At 41.6% G+C, this 21,464-nt stretch overlaps 1 protein-coding gene across 9 annotated transcripts in view; it reads right to left on the reverse strand.

Annotated features, from left to right (window-relative positions):
• The window catches only part of DEPDC5 (DEP domain containing 5, GATOR1 subcomplex subunit), a 91,909-nt gene extending 72,777 nt beyond the window's left edge, over nucleotides 1–19,132 (reverse strand). For 8 of the 9 annotated variants that reach the window (XM_059893876.1, XM_059893874.1, XM_059893871.1 and 5 more), the window contains exons 1-10: nucleotides 18,936–19,095; nucleotides 18,129–18,246; nucleotides 14,291–14,378; nucleotides 13,850–13,896; nucleotides 12,594–12,679; nucleotides 11,836–11,919; nucleotides 10,433–10,482; nucleotides 7,056–7,125; nucleotides 2,739–2,817; nucleotides 1,801–1,862 (exon numbers count right to left, since the gene is read on the reverse strand). In XM_059893876.1, the coding sequence (XP_059749859.1) occupies nucleotides 1,801–1,862; nucleotides 2,739–2,817; nucleotides 7,056–7,125; nucleotides 10,433–10,482; nucleotides 11,836–11,919; nucleotides 12,594–12,679; nucleotides 13,850–13,896; nucleotides 14,291–14,378; nucleotides 18,129–18,186 (624 nt within the window). In that variant the 5' untranslated portion in view covers nucleotides 18,187–18,246; nucleotides 18,936–19,095. The other variant, XM_059893870.1, reaches the window with a different exon arrangement.
• Between the last annotated feature and the right edge of the window lie 2,332 nt (nucleotides 19,133–21,464).

The raw sequence follows: 21,464 nt of genomic DNA on the forward strand, positions 1-21,464 counted from the left end.
CACCTTATATTCTTCCACCGATATCGCTCAAGTAGACAGAAATTCCTAAATACAAGCCACAGTACCAAGAGCAGACCTTCAGTAGCCACCAACTAATTTATTGGACGTCTAGTGCTCCAAACGCAGCTCCAAACTGATCAGATTTTGGTGTAAGTTTTACACAGGAAAAATGCCTGACAGTGGGCTGGTGTGCACATGAGAGCCTCTCAACTCATGTGTGATGGAGGAGGTAACATACAACAGTGGTGACGTGACTCAGGATTACAGAAACAGACAGGACGGCCCAGGGGTTATGACCTCAGGCGAGCACTGGATGAATGGATGGAACTGGATTAGAATCCTCGCTCTGCTTTTTCGGGCTATCGATCACAGGCAAGTTACCTAACCTCTTTCAGCTGTGCTTTCCCTACCTGTGTAAGAGTGACAAGAGGATGAAGTGAGATAAGGCGGGTAAAACACTTACCACAATACCTGGTATGTGCTCTTATATTTAGGTCTCTGATTCACTTTGAGTTACTTTTTGTATATCATGTGAGGTAAGACTCAAAATTCATTCTTTGGCATATGGATATTCAATTGTCTTGAATCCATTTGTGGAAGAAGCTATTATTTCCCTCATTGAGTGGACTGCACATTCTCATCTAAAATCAACTGACCATAGATGTATGGGTTGACTTTTGTACTCTCAATTCTATTCCATTGATTTACATAGCTACCTTTATGCCAGTACCACACTGCTTTGACTACTTTGGCTTTGTAATAAGCTTTGAAATTAGAAAGTGAGAGTCCTCCAACTTTCTTCTTCTTTTTCAAGATTGTTTTGGCTCTTCAGGATCGCTTGCAATTCCACATAAATTTTAGAATCAGCCTTTCCATTTCGTAAAAAAGGCCATTGGGATTTTGATAGGGTCTGTACTGAACCATAGTTTGCTTTGGGTAGTACTGCCATTTTAACAATATTAAGTCTTCTAATCTATGATCATGAGTTGTTTTTCATTTATTTAGGTCTTCGTTCATTTCTTTCAGCAATGTTTTATAGATTTTAGTGCACAAACCTTGCACCTCCTTGGGTAAATTATACCAAAGTATTTTATTCTCTCTGATGTTCTTATAAATGGAATTGTTTTTTAATTTAATTCCCTTTAAAATGTTTTATTCCTTGTTTTAATTTCCTGATCAGATTGTTCACTGCTGATGAAACACAAATGATCTTATGTGTTGATTTTGTATCCTGCAACTCTGCTGAATTTATTAGCTCTAATAGTTTTTGTTTTTGTTTTTTTATGGATATTTGGGGGTTTTCTACATACAGGATGTCATCTGTGAAGAAAGATAGTTTTGCTTTTGCTCTTCTAATCAATATGGATGCTTTCTATTTCCTCTTTTCTTTTCTTTTCTTTCTTCCTTTCCTTCTTTCCTCCTTCCTTCCTTCCTCCCTCCCTCCCTTCCTTTTTTCTTTCTTTTTTCTTCCTTTTTTTTTTTCCTAGTTGCTTTGGCTAGAATTTTCAGTAAAACAATGAATACCAGTGGTGAAAGCAAACATCCTTATCTTGTTCCTGATCTTCTTAAGGTGGAACATTTTCAGTCTTTCATCATTGAGTATGATGTTAGCTGTGGGTTCTTCATAAATACACTTGACCATGTTGAGGTGATGAAGGTAATTTAAATCTAGAGTCTTATCAATTTAGACTTTAGCTAAGGTACCTCAATTAAATTCAGCTTAATAGAAAGAGTAAGTTTTTAAAATCTTCATTGAATAATGTTTACGCAATGAGAATTAGTGCATGAGAAGAAACGTACCTTCCATTTGGTAAAGAGATCAGCAAGGAAACCATTCACAGCTTTCTCAAAATACAGATCCCCTGAAAATAAACAATAGAAAGAAGGTGAGAATTATCTTTATTTCTTGCTTACATTTTCTTCTCTCAGTAAATTAACAGGAATAGGACTAGTCAAAGAGAAGGTGGGTACTGCTACATCCTAAAAGCATTTTCAACCTAGACTTTCTATGGAGCCAAATTTAATATTTACCTCACTCAGTAAGAGGTCATAGCTTCAAGATAAAATACAAGATTGAAAAGCTTTGATGACTGAAAAAGACAGTGTATCTTCAAAATGAGAGAACCGTCTAACTTTTAAATATAATTATTCTCACAGTGACGCTTCAAGTTTGTTTGAAGGTGATCTGGTAGCCCCTGGGCATTCACTAAATTACCATTTGCAGTTTCTGCTGTTCTTGAGCATCCAAGATGCCCTACATCAAAAATTAATTTGTAATTTTGCTAAACACAAATTAGAAATGCATGCACCATGAGGCTGGTGTGTTGGGCACAGTGTCCACACCTCATAGCAGCTTTATTGTACTCCACTTATTGTGTAGTAATTCTAATAAAATGAGACAAACTTGGTGATTTCTGTGAGTGATAGGACATAAAATGAAAGATATCAAAGAAAGTGCTGGTTCCTGGCCATAGAATCACTCCCTCTATAACTTTTGATCTATGCTTATAGAATAATTGAAGATCTGAGAATTCAGATTTTTCGTTAATGCTTTACTACATTTCATGCAATTCACTAGATATATAAAATATTTATTTATTTTAGCATTTGAGGATTTGTTAAAAATCTCAGGCCATATCTTCAGAGAATGCTAAGAGATTGCTATAAATGATACCAACTTGGGGGAAACCAGAAACTTCTCCCCATTAGCAGTTACGACCCGCACTTAGGAACAGTACCATAAATATCAAAATCCCACATTTCACAGCTCATCTGAATAAATATGTAAACCATAGCTGACGTAGAACGGAATACCACCTGAAAGAAACAAAGACATAATTGCATTAAAAAGCAATGATGGATAGAATTTCAGTTCTGCAAAATGAAAAAGTTCTGCAGATCTGTTTCACAATGACGTAAATATACTTAAAACTGCTGAACTGTACACTTAAAAATGGTTAAGATGCTAAATTTTAGGACCTCCCTGGCAGTCCAGTGGTTAGGACAAGGTGCTTTCACTGCTGGGGCCCAGGTTCAATCCCTGGTCAGGGAACTAAGATTCTGCAAGCTGCGTGGCACAGCCCAGAAAAAAAAAAAAAAAAAAAAGCTAAATTGTATATGTTTTTTACAAAAAAAAAAAAAAAAAAAAGCAATGCTGGAAGATTTCTGTTAATTGTGAGACATGGAACTTCTAAAAGCAAGCTCCATCCTTGGCATCACAGGCCATGAGGGGAAGATCCTGTCCCTACCCTCTAGGAGCTCATGGCAGAGGATAAAGACATGCAAAACATTGCAACTATACACAAACATTCCTTGAAGCTTCCCACAAGAAACGTTGGAGAAGGGGCAGTGAATCTACTGGGAAAGTCGATGAGACCTCATTACAGAAGGAGAACTTGGGCTAAGATGTGCCAGTTGATGAGTTGTTGATCTAATAACTAATCCACATCGTACCCCCCTCCATACCCAGAATGCCTCCAGGAAAAGCCCTAGTGGTTTCCCTGGCCTGTGTGCTTTACCACAAAGCCCTTTCTTTACTCAGCCCTTCCCTCCTCCAGCAGACTTTAAAGAGCTTTGGTGGGAAAGCAAAATGTATAAAATGTGTAAGTTGCAGGCATCAATACTCCCTTTCCTTTTACATTTGCTCCTTTGAATCTTTTGTGTACCAGGTAATTGAACTGATTATAAAGATTATCTCAAGTAAAAGAGCCTTGGGACATTAAGTGCTAGGAGCTATGCCAGAAAACTTTGGGATATAAAGGTAAAAGACACAGTCGTTGCCCTCCAAGCGCTTGCAGTCTGGTGGCAAGGCAGGTAAGAAACGCATCCACCAGAGTGTGACAAGTGCTGATATAGATACATGTCCCAGGTGCCACGGGGGCACTTCCAGCCTGGTGCATCCAGGGAGGCTTTCCAGGAGCAGGGAAGCCTGAGACTAGTACTGAGGGATGGATGAGAGGCTTGGGAAAGGGGGAAGGCGAGGAGCAAGCACTGCAGGTGGGAGAGAGCAGCACGCACAAAGACACGGAGGCAAGAGAGCACGCTGCATGTTGGAGGGATGGTGAGTGGTTCCCGTGGCTGGATGGGGTGGGGGACTACATGGGAGAAGTGACAGATTAGCTCCAGACTCAACTGCCTCCCCTGATTTTTCCACTCGGCTGTCCAGACATCTCACAAACTGAAGTTCCCCTGAACGACTCCTCCCCGGCCTTCTCCATATGATAAATGGCACCACCATCTCTCCACCAGCTGCTCAATTATTCCTTTCTTCACTCTTCACACCCAACGCATTAGCAAGTTCTGTGGACTCGACCCCAGAACGTTTCACCAATCTGTCCATCTCTCCCCTGCTCCAGTGCCCAGCCTAGCCCACGCCACCACCTTCTAACTTCCTAACTCATCTCTCTGCTTCCACTCTTGCCCCGACAATCGACTCTCTGCTCCAGAGCCAGAGGGGCTGCAGCGGGTACTGTGGACGCCCAGCCAACACCCTTCCTTCCTAGGTCACGGGAAGCCGATTCTATTCTGGGAGGCAAGGGACCCGCCAAGAGACCAGGCCTCCAGGCATGCTGAGCAGTTCCACATGACTCAACCCTGGTCACTAAGGTGTAAATGGAAGTGTGTCCTGAAAGGAAGCTGACTCGGCTGGAGGGTGCCCCCTTGTTGTCTTTCTTTCCTTCTTCCCTCCTCTGCCTGGCATATAGATGTGGGCACAGCAGCTCCAGCCAGACCACGGAAGCCCAATCCTGAGATAGGCAGAACAGGAAGGCAGAAGGGGCCTTAGACCACCAGTAACTGTGACGCTGTCACACCAGCCATAATTTGCCTACCCATGGACTTCTTTTATATGAGAGAATAAAGCTGACCTTTAAGTATCAATTTGCCACTGTAACTTTGGGAGTTTTTTTTTTTATACAGTATTATTTTTTTTAAATAAATTTATTTATTTTATTTATTTCTGGTTGCATTGGGTCTTCGTTGCTGCATGCGGGCTTTCTCTAGTTGTGACGAGTGAGGGCTACTCTTCGTTGCAGTGCTCGGGTTTCTCATTGCGGTGGCGTCTCTTGTTGCAGAGTGCAGGCTTAGTAGTTGTGGCTTGCGGGCTCCAGAGTGCAGGCTCAGTACCTGTGGCACACAGGCTTAGTTGCTCCGCAGCATGTGGGATCTTCCCAGGCCAGGGCTCAAACCCGTGTCCCCTGCATTGGCAGGAGGATTCTTTAACCACTGCGCCACCAGGGAAGCCCACTTTGGGAGTTTTGTTCAACAAAATCCAACTGAATGAATAAGTGATCTTTTAAAAGCATAATTCAGGTATCACTCCCCCACTTAAAATCCTTCAATGGGGAATTCCCTGGCGGTCCAGTGGCTAGGACTTGGCGCTCTCACTGCCATGGCCCCGGGGTTCAATCCCTGGTCGGGGGACTAAGATCCCACAAGCCGCTCAGTGTGTAAGCATGTGCCAAATTATCATGGTCTTTATAAGCCATACTTAAGAGTCAATTGCCAGAAAACTGGGGGAAAGATCACTGTAAAATACCAATGTATGCCCAGTAGAGTGGCAAAAACTTTCAAAATCTAAGACCTGGTGTTGGAAAAACTGAAAAACAAGATTTTATATATGGCTACTAGGAGTATAAAATGGTCCAAAGAATTTGAAAAATAATTTGCCATTACCTTACAGAGTAGAAGCTATGACCGAACAAATATACTCCTAATCAATGATGAAAAATATAGTGAGTACAAACGAGATAGCTAAAGTTGGTGGGGGGGAAGAGAATACATTTGAATCCACTTTAATAAAACTCAAACGTGGGCTTCCCTGGTGGTGCAGTGGTTGAGAATCTGCCTGCTAATGCAGGGGACACAGGTTTGAGCCCTGGTCTGGAAAGATCCCACATGCCGCGGAGCAACTGGGCCCGTGAGCCACAACTACTGAGCCTGCGCATCTGGAGCCTGTGCTCTGCAACGAGAGAGGTCGCGACAGTGAGAGGCCTGCGCACCGCGATGAAGAGTGGCCCCCGCTCACCGCAACTAGAGAAAGCCCTCGCACAGAAACGAAGACCCAACACAGCTAAAAAAATAAATAAATAAAATAAATAAATAAATAAATAAAAAGAAAAACTCAAACGGGAGCAAAACAAATAATATACTGTGTAGGGTAAAATACATATGTATTATCACTATGTAAACAAGGAAATTACAAAAATAAAATTCAGATAGTGGTTACCTCTAAAAACGGCCCCAAGTTCTCAACTATTTTGCTTGCCCAGGGGACATCTGGTAATGTCTGGCGACATTTCTGGTGGTTATGACTTGCAGGGGGTGGGGATGGGTGCTACTGGCATTTAGTGAGTAGAAGCCAGGGATGCTGAACACCCCACATCGCACAGGACAGTTCCCCACAATGTTACTGCCCTTGGGGCCCAGGTGACCCTTTGTTCTAGAGGGCTGTCCTTTACACTGTAGCGCGATCAGCAGCATCCTCCACATAACCCCAGTTGCGACGACCAAAGATGTCTCCAGACTTTGTCAAAAGACCCCTGGGGAGGCAGGATCACCCCCGGGTTGAGAACCACTGCTCTCAAGGGAGGCTGGGGGATGGGAACATGGAAGAGCAGACAGGTGCTTTCACCAACGTGGGTAACATTCACAGCTGTTCAGTTTGGATTTTTCCAACTGGAACAGAGTCACAGGAGGAGATTCCTTGGCAAAGGTCTTTCTTCATGTTTACCAACACAATCTTCTACTGAATTTAACTTTCGCTATGTATTAGTGGACACAGAAGCCTGAGAGCTACATGTTCCATCTCTACATCTGATATTAAACAGAAGAATATGAAGATCAACCCCAAACTGGAGAGATCCAACTGTAAAACACTAGAATTTCAGGAGTCCCCAACTATATTACAATATTATCCAGCTGAGCAGATAGTAGCTGGTCACCAGCTTGATCATGAGATCAAGTTTTTGCTGGTTTCTGTTTTGTTTTTGATTTCACGACTTATAGACATAATACCACAGGAAAACAAACCCAAAAAAGCACTTTATCAACCTTACCCTGGTATCTTCGCTTATATAACCACACATGACCTTCTCATTCTTGACCCACAGCTCCCCGGCCTGTGCCCTGAAAGGAGAGGCACATGCGTTATTACGAGTCCTACATAAACCGAGAAGAAACAGGGGTGCCTTTGGGGTGTCTCTCTCTACTCTATCATTTACACCCAAATGACCTGGCCAGTTACAGATTTCCAGAGGACCATGAACAGATTACACAACATAAAGAATTCTCAGAGTACACTGAATCTGTACAACAGGAGCTCTTAACTTGGGGGTCTGCAGACAACATGTGGGTCTAAGGAAGGGCTTCGGGGAACCCACGAACCCTCTGAAATGATGCAAACTTTCCTGAGCACAGAATTGTACCTTCTGGCAAACCTCAAAAGGGCACACGTCACAAAAACAGTTAAGAGGCACTGATGAACAAATTTGCTAACCCCAGCTTTGAGTCAATGAGTTTCAACAAAAACAAGATCCACTGCAGTATCAAATTAGAAGACAAGAAAGAAGTCAGGGGGCACAAAGGGACAGGGTCCCTATTCAATGGAGGCCATTTCGCTGAAAAATTTTTATGTCAATATTCAGTAATGTAATATTATGTCTTTTCCCCCTGCTTCTTTATTCTGTTTTTCATATTGTCTACAATGAGCAAGCACTGTATGTAAAAATACTTAGCATAGGCCTGATACATAGCATGTGCTGAACAGCTGGTACTTGACAGTATTAATTCTATAATCAGGACAGGTGTGTTGAGACTGGCCACCATAGAATCAGAGCTCAAGTCAGAGAAGATCCCAGAAGATCCTCTGCAGTGGGGCAGTTCTAGCAGGAAAACACCCAAACTGGATGTTCCAATGGGCTTTAAGGGTGACTCTCAAACAGATCTATCTGCCCCAGGACAGCTGGGAAGTCAGGGCCAGAAATTATTCAGTGTTGCTCCCTCTGGAGTGTGAGTTAGAAAAAATAACAAAAAAAAATTTTTTTAAGTTAAAAAAAATAGGCAGCTAGTCAGTAATCCCCAAAATTATATCTGGGAAAATGGTATCTCTTCACAATGAGATCAAATAGACTAGGTTTCTAAGTTCAATTTTTAAAAAATATTTATTTTTTTACTGAAGTATAGTTGCTGTACAATACTATATGTTACAGGTATATAGTATACTGATTCACAATTTTTAAAGGTTATACTCCATTTATAGTTATTATAAAATATTGGCTATATTCCCCCCGTTGTATGATACATCCTTGTAGCTTATTTTATACCTAATAGTTTGTACCTCCCACTCTCGCCCCCAACCCCCACCTATAATGCCCTTCCCCGCTTCCCTCTCCTCACTGGTAACCACTAGTTTGTTCTCTATATCTGTGAGTCTGCTTCCTTTTTGTTATATTCACTAGTTTGTTGTATTTTTTAGATTCCACATATAAGTGATATCACACAGTATTTGTCTTCCTCTGTTTGACTTATTTCATCTAAGTTCAATATTTTAAAAAAGCAGAGTGCTGTTAGAAGATAGATTTTAGTGCAATATTTTTCTTTAAAATTTTTCTTCAATTTTTTAAAATACTGATTTTGAAGTTTTTTTTTTTTTTTAAAGAATACATTGTGAATTTACTGAGAGAAAAACAAAATGTTTATCTTTAAGGAAAAATAACATTTCAAAGGTAGGGTCTCAAGGTAATGAAACTATGTCCTTAACTGTTGACTAAATTACCAGATTAAAAGGGTAAGTTACAGAGAAATTCTCTAATAATTTATTATGATTTGATTTTATTTTCTCATATGAGGCCCAGAACACTTTTTTTTTTTTTTTTTTTGGAAAAGAAAGTGACTTTTGATTCAACGTAGAAAGACTATAAATAAGTCTCCTTGGAAAAATGGTAGAAGATTTTGTGGTTTACATTTAACCATGAATGAGCAAAATATTAGGACAGATCTTGAAAAGTCTAAAACTGACATTATGTCAGGGTGTATGAAGGCACTTACATGGAGAAACAAGGAATTTAATTATGAAAGGGATTCTGAGAGGGTTTCTAAACCAGTACTCATCAAACTGTAGCCTGCAGGCCAAATCCAGCCCATCTCCTGTTTTTGTATGGCCCATAGCTAAGAGTAGATTTTACATTTTTAAATGTTAAAAAAAAAAAAAAAATTTGCAACAGAGACCTGAGACCCACGTGGCCCAAAGTCTAAAATATTTACTATCTGGTCTTTTACAGAAAAAGATCCTAAACCTACCACTTCATTTTGCAGAGGAACAGATGCAGAGACCCCCTGAGCTGCCCAGCATCACCCTGCTAACCACTGGTGCTGCAGGAATGGAATACAGGTTTCCTGACTCCTGGCCCACCACCTGGGAGAGACCAGCTTGAATTTGATGGCATAAATAGGCTGCATTTCTTGTTCTGCTTGAGACTTCGTCACTTCTTGAACTGTGCTTTCGTTGCTAAAATTTTTTCAAAGAATTTCTGACCTTATAACAACTTCTAAAACATCCCCTTTTGGAAAGAAAAAAATGAATCCTTTATCCTTTCTTTCTTTCAGGATCAGTAATTCAGACTAACCAAATAGCCCTCATTGCTGGTGAAAGGTCTTTACAAAAGGATTCCGGCCGATAAAGGTAGGAGGAATGGCTGAATTAGAAAATCACCATCTTGCAATAATCATCAACAGATGAAACCATTCTGTGAAAAGCTGATGGGGAATTTCATAACAGGGGACCAGGCTGCATCACCAGAATCCAGTGGTCAATCTCACATTAAAAGTGAGTCAACCAGATGTAAATATGCTTGAATATATACAGTAAATTTCAAGAAAGACACAGTTTCCTCTAGGGAAAAGGACATATTTCATTACACACTTTTTTGGTGCTGTTAAGCCTTCACTATGTGGATATTTTGCTTTTTGACTTTAGAGGGGGTTTCAAAAAGTCCCCTTTTCTCTCTTCTTCACAAACTGAAATACAGAAATCATTTTAATAAATCAAGAGCAGTGTGATATCTCTAAAAAGGCAGCAAATCAGGAACTATTGTGCTAGTCATTTTATGTCTCCAAACCTGTTTCTTAAAGTGTAAAACAAGAAAGTTTGATGAAATATGTTCATCTAAGGCTTTTTCCAGTTCTAAAATTGTGAGTCTATCCCTCCTTTGTTCAGAATACCAGGCGGCTTCAGCAACATCCACCCATCTTAAAACTACTATAGTGCATTTCGGGGTCTTTTGGATTGTTTTGGCTACCACAAACTAACGTTTTAAGCTATTGTGTATTTTATTATAAGGACGTCCACATGCCTCAAAGGCTGTATGTAGCAGTTACTGCATTACATGCTATTCCCAGCTACAAGCTAATAAATCAAGAGTGACATAGTATCTACCTGATGCCAGCAAATTCCACCTTCTGAGTGATATAGGCACATGTGCTGACCTAAGGGAAAAGAGAGAGAGAGAGATTCAACAATACATCAAGGCCATGAAAGGTCACAAAGAACGTCTCCTGGCTTTCGAATCTCTTCTATTAACCCGAAGTTCAATTAACATATGGGAGTAATAGATTTATCCCATAGGAAAACCTGCTGGGGCAGGTATAACAGTAGGTTCTTACAGGTTTGGCAAGTATAGACAATAGTAAAGACCAGGTGGATAATAAGTGGCCAGCTTCAGTAATATACTTATGTTCACATACACTTGCATACATATGCACATTTACATATGGAACATTTGTTTCTCATTTTAGAAAATGGAACCTTCTCCCACCAAATAAAACAAGAGCAAAGATATCTCTTTCTGAAAATATACACTGTGTGGACATTATACCTATGATTTGTTGTTTCATAATAGCCAAAAAGTCCAAAAGGAGAATTTTCAGCAGCAGCTCACAATTCTGATGAACTGATCATGTTCAGCGGAAAATGTCCATTAAAAATAAATAAACAAGGATAATGGAAGGAGGGTAAAGCAAAAAAGGAGTCTAACCTGGAAGGAACAAGATCTCGGTTCCAGGGACTTCCCTGGTGGTGCAGTGGTTAAGAATCCGTCTGCCAATGCAGGGGACACGGGTTCGAGCCCTGGTACGGGAAGAGCCCGTGCACCACAACTACTGAGCCTGCGCTCTAGAGCCCGCAAGCCACAACTACTGAGCCTGTGTGCCACAACTACTGAAGCCCGTGCGCTTCGAGCCCATGCTCCACAACAAAAGAAGCCACCGCAATGAGAAACCCACGCACCGCAATGAATAGTACCCCCGCTTGCCCCAACTAGAGAAAGCCCGCGCGCAGCAACGAAGACCCAACGCAGCCAAAAATAAATAAACAAAATAAATAAATTAATTTAAAAAAATGTTTAAAAGAAAAAAAGATCTGGGTTCCAGCCCAGAGTCAATTGCTTACTAGCTTTCTCATCTTAACTCCTCAATCTCAGTTTTCACATCTATAAATTCAGGGTAATAAATGCCTGTCCACAAGAGGAGATGTGAGGAGCAAAAGAGATCAAGTGAAAACCTGAAAACTAAAGTTCAAATGTAAAATAATATTACACTCTCCCCATTCAAACCAAAAATGCAGAGCAAAACTCTCTGATAACAAACAAGCAAAACAAAGCTTATAAAAACCATGAAAAGAGAATGGGAGGAGACATACAACATGTTTACAATAATTGTCTGTGATGCTGGAATCAGAAAGGATTTTATGCTCTTCTCCATACTAGATCTACATCTCCCTGGTGACATGGATTATTAACATAATGGAAAAAGTAACAGACTTTTTAAAAAATAATATCTTACCAAACTTTTCTTCAGTCGCCACATATCCCCACGGCCAATATATTGATCCTTAAAGGTTAATTCCACTAGGTCAAGGGTCACATCCTAAAAGGGATAATCAAATATATGTCTCTGCTTTACTCTGACACACTTTAGAGTCTAAGATAACACTCACTCACCATGGAGAAACCTTTTGACAAAAGGACAACTACTGGAAGACCATTCAGTAGTAGAACCCTGACAAACAGAATTTTACCCTGCCCAAGAAGGCTTTGGAGGACAGGTAAGTCTCCAACAGATACTATAGCTGCTTATCGTGTGTGGTTAAGTGCAAAGGGCACCAGAGTAGTGATTCTGTGTTTTAGTCTTGATTCTGGCACACAAACATGACATTGAACTGTGGGCTTTATTTCCCTAGATAATGTCAATAATATCTTTTGGACAACGATTTTTACCTCTTAATTTTATAGCATCATTTCTCAAAGAAAAAAAAGAACACATAAAGAAATGTTAGTATTTTTACAGAAAATTTTACATTTACCTTCACAAACACACATATACATACATAATCTTTTTAGGACAAGATTTTTAAAAAGGGGTGAGGATTTTAAATGCAACCTACATTCTATCTATAATCTAAATGACCTATGTATGACCACCTATGTATTTAACAGCCTAACACTATACTTAAGTAACTCATTATTTCCTTAGAGACCTAATCTTGAGGAAGGGTGTTAATCATTCCTCAAAAGATATTCAAATCCAGAACAAAGACACACCTTAGGGTCTACGACATTCACATACACATCTTGATAAGGTCTTAGCCGAAACACTTGAGTCACGGTCTGGTCCACACTGATAGTTTCTGAAATGGAGAAGGAATCTGGATCAGGTAAATATATTCGAATCCATAATTACTCAGACATTCAACAAACAACATCCTTTGTCAAGGGCAAGACATGTTCTCAGCCTTCAGCAGCTTAAAACTTGGACAGTTCTCTGCTTTTCAGGTGAAATAAGACCTGAACCCAAGCAATTAAAAAATGAGAGAGACAAACAAATAATACAGAGAGACAGAGATAGAGACAAACAGAGAGAGAGAAAGGAAAGAAATTAAGAAGCAACATAAGAACGTTCAAAGGGTTGTGAAAATTCAGAAGAGGAAAGAGATCCTTTCTCTTTTGGAATGAAAGTAGCAGAGGTAGTTAAGGAAGAAATAAACTTTTCGATGAGCCCTTAAGTCTGGTAAGTAAGAAACTTAACAGGTGGCAGGAGATGAGGTAAGAGTAAGAAGGACACTCAGGATCTGGATTTTACTGACTGTTTTCCCAACAAGTTAAAAAATACAAAAAAAGTGGTTGACACCAAAATCCTTTAGAGCAAATTAAAAGTTTTTCTTTTAAGTGCCCCTTAAGGAAATACTTTATTAGCTATCGATAAACATTTTAGTTCCTTGATCAGTATGGTATAGTCATTAGAGGAAAAAAGAAAGGATTTGGATCCAGAATGAGTGAATAGAATCACTGCTCTGGCTCCTTCACTTACTGACTCCAGGCAAACCCACTCATCCCGGTAAGACAAAGTTTCCTCACTCTCTCAAGAGTTGGTGGGAAAATCAAGAAAGATAAATGACAAACAGCTCCCAGTACAGTGCCTTGCACAAGTGGCAGGTAATCAACAATATATGTTCCTCCCCTGCCCCGACCCAAAGTAGGTACTTAAATATTTTGTGAAGAAAATATAATATTGAGAAAAGCATGCTTTGCCAACAATCTTTTTGAAGTGTAAAGCTTCACCTATTCAGATTAACCGTCCTCTTGACTCTAAATATAGTTTTTTCAGTGCCCTCAAGATGCTGACAAATGAGATTCCTTGGCAATTTTGATATCTAACAATTTTGTTTTTTAGCGGGAACACAATTTGATAAGGAGAGAAGTACTGTGCCCTCATTCCCAGAGATTGTGAAGAGGGGTTTCTTACAGTTTCTCAAACAGTAAAGTGTAAAAATCTTAGAGAAGAGAGATGGAATTTTTACCTTTCTGCAAATCCTCCTTAAGTGACTTGACCTGCAAAAGCAGAGGGCTGGGGGAAAAAAGAAAAGCAACAGAGAGAAGGGATGTTGTCAGCAGTAACTAACCAGCTTTCTTCACCACCCACAAAACACAAACAGATCACTCTGGACATATTCTAACTGGCAGCACAACAATGGGAGAAAGTTCCCTTAGAAAACAAACCCTGCACTTGTATTCAAGGAAATGGATAAATGCTACAGATTTGTTCAGAGTTGTCATCTCAGCTTTAAAAACAAAAAGAATGGACCACTTTTTAAAAGATGATTGGTTTATCAAATCCTGGAGGGCAGGACCATTTTTATCCAAAGGCAAAGAGCCATCTTCCCCTTCAATCCCCTTAGACAAAGTATCACCTGGAAAGAGCGGGCTGCCCAGTTAGTTCCCTGCTCCTGTCGGACGCTCACCTGTACTCATCGTTGGGGTGAGCAATCTCCACAATGTCTCCAAGCTTGATGTAAGGAAACACTTTGGGGTTCACGACTAGCTCATCATCTGAAAGACAATTCAGCCATCTCAGGCAGCAAAGAACTCACTTGGGCAGCAGGTTGCTGTGTATGTTCTCACGTGGGGTCCTTACAACCCCATCATTTGGTATTATGACCCCATCTCGCAAGATGAAGTTCCATTTAAAATTGAGATTTAGGGCTTCCCTGGTGGCGCAGTGGTTGAGAATCCGCCTGCCAATGCAGGGGACACGGGTTCGAGCCCTGGTCTGGGAAGATCCCACATGCCGCGGAGCAACTAGGCCCGTGAGCCACAATTGCTGAGCCTGCGCGTCTGGAGCCTGTGCTCCGCAACAAGAGAGGCCGCGATAATGAGAGGCCCGCGCACCGCGATGAAGAGTGGCCCCCACTTGCCGCAACTAGAGAAAGCCCTCGCACAGAAACGAAGACCCAACACAGCCAGAAATAAATAAATAAATTAATTAATTAAAAAAAAAATTGAGATTTAGCTCAACTGAAGGATTTGCACAGGAATCCAGAGCTAGTGAGTAGTTGAGGGGGACGGTGTTCAGGGACCTTTGTCTCCAGAGCTTTTCCTACTAGCCCACTGCTCCCAAGGAGAGGGTAACTCTTCTTCTCTGGGAATTAGGCCTCTGTGGCAATCCTTGACTCCCTCAAATAGCATGTATCTGGCATATGCCAGGAACAAAACAGCCGGGGTCCCACATACAACAAAATCCTTTCTGTTTACAGTGTTCGCAGAACTTCTCAAAATACTGTCTGAATGTGACCCTCACAATAAATCTTTGGATCTAACAGAAGCAAGGAAATGACCTAGGAGATAAAGCAACTTGCCACAGGGTAGATACCTAGTAACAGTACACCAGGACTGGTTACTAGTCCAGGGTTCCTAAACCAACCACCTCTTACACATGAAAATCAAGCCAGATAAAACACCCTGGACTTTGGAGGGCAGCACCTGATCAGGGGAAAACTTCATATATCAGTTCACATTAGAGTCCAATGAGACCCTTAAAATATAAGGAGAATGTGATTTCATATGTTTATCTACCCCTGCCCCCCACTGGGGGTGGGGGAGAATTCTTTCAAATATAACAAACTCAGGATCATAAAGATAGGGTGATTTTTTTTTCTTTCTGTTGTAGGTTTTAGGGAAAGACATGGCCTTCAGTTATGCTAAAACCATGACAAATAAGTATGTCCAGATTTCAAATATAATCAGATCTAACAAAAATTCAGCCTAGGAAAGCGAAGTACTGGGTTAATCCCACAGTTGCTTTTTTTTTTTTTTTTTTTTGTATATTGTTTCCATTGACAGATGTATACCAAATCTTCTATGAAGTCTTCCCCTAACTTCCACAGTCTGAATTAAGCTCCCTGAACACATATTCCTTCCTGCTCCATTTTATCATTTCCTTTTTGCATGTCTGTCTCATCAAGCTCATGAAAGCTCCGTAGGGAGAAGGGACCTTGTCATATTCAAAATCTTTAAGTTTGGTACAGGTATGTACTTAATAAATACTTGTTGGATGTATTTTTTAAATTTGATTTTTACTTTACTTATTGAAATACAGTTGATTTACAATATTGTGTTAGTTTTCAGTTGTTCAGCATAGTGATTCAGTATTTTTGCAGAATATATTCCATTATAGGTTATTACAAGATAACAGGTATATTCCCTGTGCTATGTAGTATATCCTTGTTGCTTATCTATATATAGTAGTTTGTATCTGTTAATCCCATACGCCTAATTTGTCCCTCCCCCCTTCGGTAACCACAGGTTTGTTTTCTATGTCTGTGAGTCTGTTTCTGTTTGTTTGTTCTTTTAATAAATTTATTTATTCATTTATTTATTTATTTATGGCTGCATTGGGTCTTTGTTGCTGCACGCAAGCTTTCTCTAGTTGTGGTGAGCAGGGGCTACTCTTCATTGCAGGTGTGGGCTACTCATCGTGTTGGCTTCTCTTGTTGCGGAGCACAGGCTCTAGGTGTGCGGGCTTCAGTAGTTGTGGCACGCGGGCTCAGCAGTTGTGGCTCTTGGGCTCAGTAGTTGTGGCTCTTGGGGTCTAGAGCACAGGCTCAGTAGTTGTAGCGCATGGGCTTAGTTGCTCCGCAGCATGTGGGATCTTCCGGGACCAGGGCTCGAACCCCTGTTCCCTGCATTGGCAGGTGGATTCTTAACCACTGCACCACCAGGGAAGCCCTCTGTTTCTGTTTTGCATATACATTCATTTGTATCATTTTTTAGATTCCACACATAAGTGATATAATATAGTATTTTTGTCTTTGTCTGACTTATTTCACTAAGCATAATATTCTCTACATCCATCCATGTTGCTACAAATGGCAGTATTTCATTCTTTTTTATGACTGAGTAATATTGCTGGATGTATTTTATTTAGTTATTTTTCTTTATAGTCCTACAGCAGACTGGGTACAGCACAGAGCTACCTTTGTCTTGTACACATGAAAAAGAAGACTCGCATACATTGTATATACACTGTATATACTGTATCCTTGTATCCTTCCCTCCTCTGTCAAAAGTTATTTCTGTTGCATGTTCAATTCTGCTCCACAAACGTTTAGGCAGCTTTAGCTGCATACAAAGTACGGGGTTAACAACAGACCGTGGTTTTAGCAGAAATAGTGTTTTAAATATAGCAATGCTTAGTATATCCTTGTCCTGGTAATTACAATGGCTACATTTATTAAGCAGGTCGAAGGAGCCTGGTACTCTACTAAATACTATACATACATCATTTTACTTTATTCCCATAAGACCTTATGATATAGAAACTATTATTTTCCCTTTTTGGCAGTCCTTGCCTTTGGGTGGCTTATACATATATAACATAGGAACAAATGCATACTAAACTACAATTTTAAAAACACTCACTGTGTTGTTAATTCTAATTTCTGAAGCAAATAAGGTTGTTAGGACAGAGGGAAATTTATTCCTTTACGAAAGAAAAAAAAATCATATGAGTAGGTGCTTTCCTATTCTACAGGTTTATAGACTCAGGGTGCTAAGAGAAATGGAGAAATTATTCTAAAGAGCTGGAATTTGTAGTTAAGGTAAACTAGGGGCTTGCCTGAGGTCACAGGGAAAGTTAGAGGCACAGCTGATACCCAGATTCATGTTTAACACAGGACAAGATGCTGTGTCCTGCCCCATCTCACCGTGCTTCAGAGCCAGGCAAAGGTTCATGCTTTGATCATACCTGTCTTATGCACATCCACTACTTCTCTTTCATTAAACGTAAGTTTCTCTTATCTGCCAAACCAGTGCATACTGGAATTTTACAGAACATACACAGTAAATATGTAATAAAAAGATACAAACAAATCAACAAGGACCTAGCACAGAGAACTATATTCAGTATCTTGTAATAACCTGTAAAGGAAAAGAATATCTAAAAAAAAAATCTATATATACATATATATAGGTATATAAATCTATATATCTGAATCACTTTGCTATACACCTGAAACACAACACTGTAAATTAACTATACATTAATAAAAAAATTTTTAAAACAAAAACAAGTGAAGAGTAGTAAGCTGGCAATATTCACAAAGTTTGTTAAAATGCAGGATGCAAATGCTTCTAGAAGGGGCCTGCTACTCTCCCCACTACAGTATCACACTTGCTGCTTCACTCAGTTAAGCTACCTGCCTAGCCTCGATTGTCACGAGTCAGTTTGAAAATTTCAAGGCATCAGACACATCAGAACCTCGGCCAACTTACACAACCTCCCTAAGACCAATCAATACTGACCACTGCCCCCAAAGCCCTTCTTGTGGATGACAAGTTTGTAGACCTTTGTTGTTCTCATCTTGTACTGTTGTTTCCTTCAGCTGTTCCAAGCTTGGGGGAGAGAAATCATCTTGCCTCCCTGCCAGTGAAACACAAACAAAAAGGCTGGAATGTCAGACTTTTCTTTGCAACTGCTCTTTGATTTCAGGGCAGTGAAAATACTGCCCTTGCTCAGCTGAGAGGTGGCACCAACCCTCGGATGAAATCACTCCTCCAATTACCAGGAGGGACGTTGAACAAACAGAACCAATGAATCTGGGAACGAAAGGGAATTCGGGCCCGGGTCTAGTCCAACCTCCAAGAAGATACTTTATCATACCCTAAAGGGAAAACTTGGAGTGAATGAGGCATTCATTACCTTGCCTCTATATAAACCAATAACACCCAAATATTAAAGAGATCTTAAAAGAGGTTAGGCACACAATCTGTACATGAGGAAAGTGAGAGCCAGTGCAAGGGACTTGCCCAAGGTCTCTGAGACAGAGAGGCATTCCCACTGCTCACGTTTCGCCATCGATGTCCTGGGCAAGGAAAGTGTAAATAGAGGAAGGCTCATTCCCCAAACCTCCATCTGCACAAACTCTCAGCGGTTCCTCCCCGCACCCTCCACCCCCATTTCATAGCTGATGCCACTGAGGCTCAGAGACGGAGAGACACTTGCCTAAGGTCACACAGCGGGTTGGGGGTGGGGCCAGGTTTCGAACCTGGGCCCCGGCCCCCTCCCTCCTGATCCCCAAACACGGGCCCCGGGCGGGCAGCTCCACTCACCCGCAGCTCCGGAGCCCCTTCCCGCTTGAGGCCGGGGTTCCGAGGGCCGGACCCTGGCCAGGGCCACCGCGCCTCCTCGGGACGCTCCGCCTACGCCCGCAGAGCCTGTGCAGATCCCCAGCCCGAGCTCCAGGCGCCAGCCGGCCCGCCCCGGTCACCAAGCGCTCACCTGAGAAGCCGCGCGGCTCCGGTGGCTCCGCCCCGGGGCACCGCCCCCTTCCCGCCCACCCGCCCTGGGCCGCTCTGGCCGGGCCTCCGCCTCGTCTCGGTTCCCGCGCCACTTCCCCATCCGGGGCTCGTGCCGGGGGCGGGGCCTCGCGTGCGGCCTGTAGGTCGGGCTGACCACCTGCGTTTCCCGCTCCCTAGCCTGAGGGCCGTCGTCCCGGTACAGGAAATCCTTTTTCTCCCAGAAGTTCCGAAATAGATCCGAGCACAAGCGGTTCGCTTCCGACCTAGTGATTTCCTCAACAGGGCAAACTCGGGCGAATGTCCCCGGATCTGTAAACGATGTTATGGACCCTCGCCAGGCCTCTCAGGGCTACTGAGAGGCACAAAATAGAGTTTCTGGGAGAACTTTTGTAAAATGCAAAGGGCTAAGCACGTGCGATGGCCCCTGCTGGGAAGTATCCACTTGGGGGGCTTTTCAAATCCTTCCAAACCCCAAGTGGTGTTCTGTGCTTCTCTGGTTGTTAATAATAGCTACCATAGCTTTCACAAACATTTTTATGTAATCGTCACATCCCTTTTAGGTGGCAGATACTATCTCATTTCACAGACAGGGGAACAGGCTGAGGACACCAAACTCCTCCAAGGACAGATCTTGACCCAGTGGAGTCCAACTTGGCTCCGAAGGCTGAGCGTTTAACCAGCATCCTCGTGTCTCACCCAAGGGTTCAGCCTAAGCCCTTATCTGTTGGGACATCTTTCTCTTCTCAAGTTAAAAATCAGAGCTGTGTGGGCAGTGCCTGAAGCTGGCCAAGGACTCCTGGCAAGTTGCCAGCTCCATCTAATTGACCTACGGTTTTCAGAAATTTTCTGAATGTTGAAATAAAAAAAGCGTCACATACCTCAGAGGGACTGGGGAGTGAGTGAAGGATTCGATTCGGAAGTTAAATAACTTAACTCTTAAATAATTGTAATTTTTTAATAGTAAAGAAAAACATGTAATCAAGCAGACTGCAACAGTTGCAAAACCTGTCAAGGATAAAATGTTAAATATAAAATACATGTTTATGTTGCCAATTCAGGGGGCACACCCAGATCCCCCAGGCTGTTTTTCAGTAGCTGAAGTCCTTCCATCCCAGAGTTTAGGGGACTCTCTGTCCCTGGCCCTCAGGGGAATTTGATTCCTTCTCCTGAGAGATGTCCAAAATTGGTGTCGTATCTTAGAAATACAAATATTTCACTTTTTAATTTGGCAAAAATTTGTAAAAAACCTTGACGAGTTTTGAGATTTTAAAAAATTGCGTAGGGAATTCCCTGGTGGTCCAGTGGTTAGGACTCCATGATCTCACTGCCGAGGGCACGGGATCAATCCCTGGTGGGGGGAACTAAGATCCCACAAGCCATGTGGCCAAAAAAAAAAAAAAAAAGTCTAAAGCTGGTCAAAGTTAGGGGTTAGGGAAGGCTGGAGCGGGTAGCTCCCAGACTGGAGAGCCAATGGCCTTGGTTCTACAATCTACAATCACTGTGCTACAATCACATGCAGGATTGCCTGTTTTTAGCTGTGTGGCTTTGCACAGGATACTTCTCTTTCCTCAAATTTCTCCCCTGACAGATGGGAATAAAAAGTACGTGTTCTTCCTCCTTCACAAGGTGTTTGAGGGCCAAGCGAGGTGAGGGACATGTTAAGTCTTTGAAATTAGAAGAACTTAAAGTGCCAAGTAAATGTCACCAAAAGCATGGAATTTGTCAGGAAATTGGCTCTTCTCGACTTTTAGGGGATTGAATTATATATATGATGCTTCTTTGGGGTCCGTTTGTGCTTAACACAGAGCTAGGAGCAAGACTAGGACTAGGGTGAGGTGGGTGGGGCTAATGAGACACTTGCCTTATTTAGAGCATAAAATGCTAAGGGGGTGCCAACAAACTCAGCAATGTAAATAATGTGTTTTTTTTTTTTAAAAAAGAATACCAAAAAATCCATGTTGAACAAAATATCACATTTTTAAAGACGAGATCAATAGTGGTGCTGTGCAGTAATATTAGATCCTGAGGGAAAAGACAAACCAGTAATACTGAGTTTCTCAGATCCTCTTCTATAGGCACGTAGTTGCCTGAGAAAGAACTTGAGGACTCGGCTACTATAAGTGTAGAAATGTTCTAAAGTGAATTTCTAGTTAATTCATCCCAATAGCATCTGTGGTAGCCTATATGTAAACTGTGTATGTATATAGACGATGGATGGACTTACAGGCTGTAAACAATAGGGTTGGCATTTAGGTGTGTATATCTCCAGCCCTAACTAAAGCTGGGAAAACCACTGTCTTAGATAAAATGGTCCACATGTTGACTGGTTCAAGGATACGT

The sequence above is a fragment of the Balaenoptera ricei genome, chromosome 14 (genome assembly GCF_028023285.1).
Source record: "Balaenoptera ricei isolate mBalRic1 chromosome 14, mBalRic1.hap2, whole genome shotgun sequence".
NCBI lineage: Eukaryota > Metazoa > Chordata > Mammalia > Artiodactyla > Balaenopteridae > Balaenoptera > Balaenoptera ricei.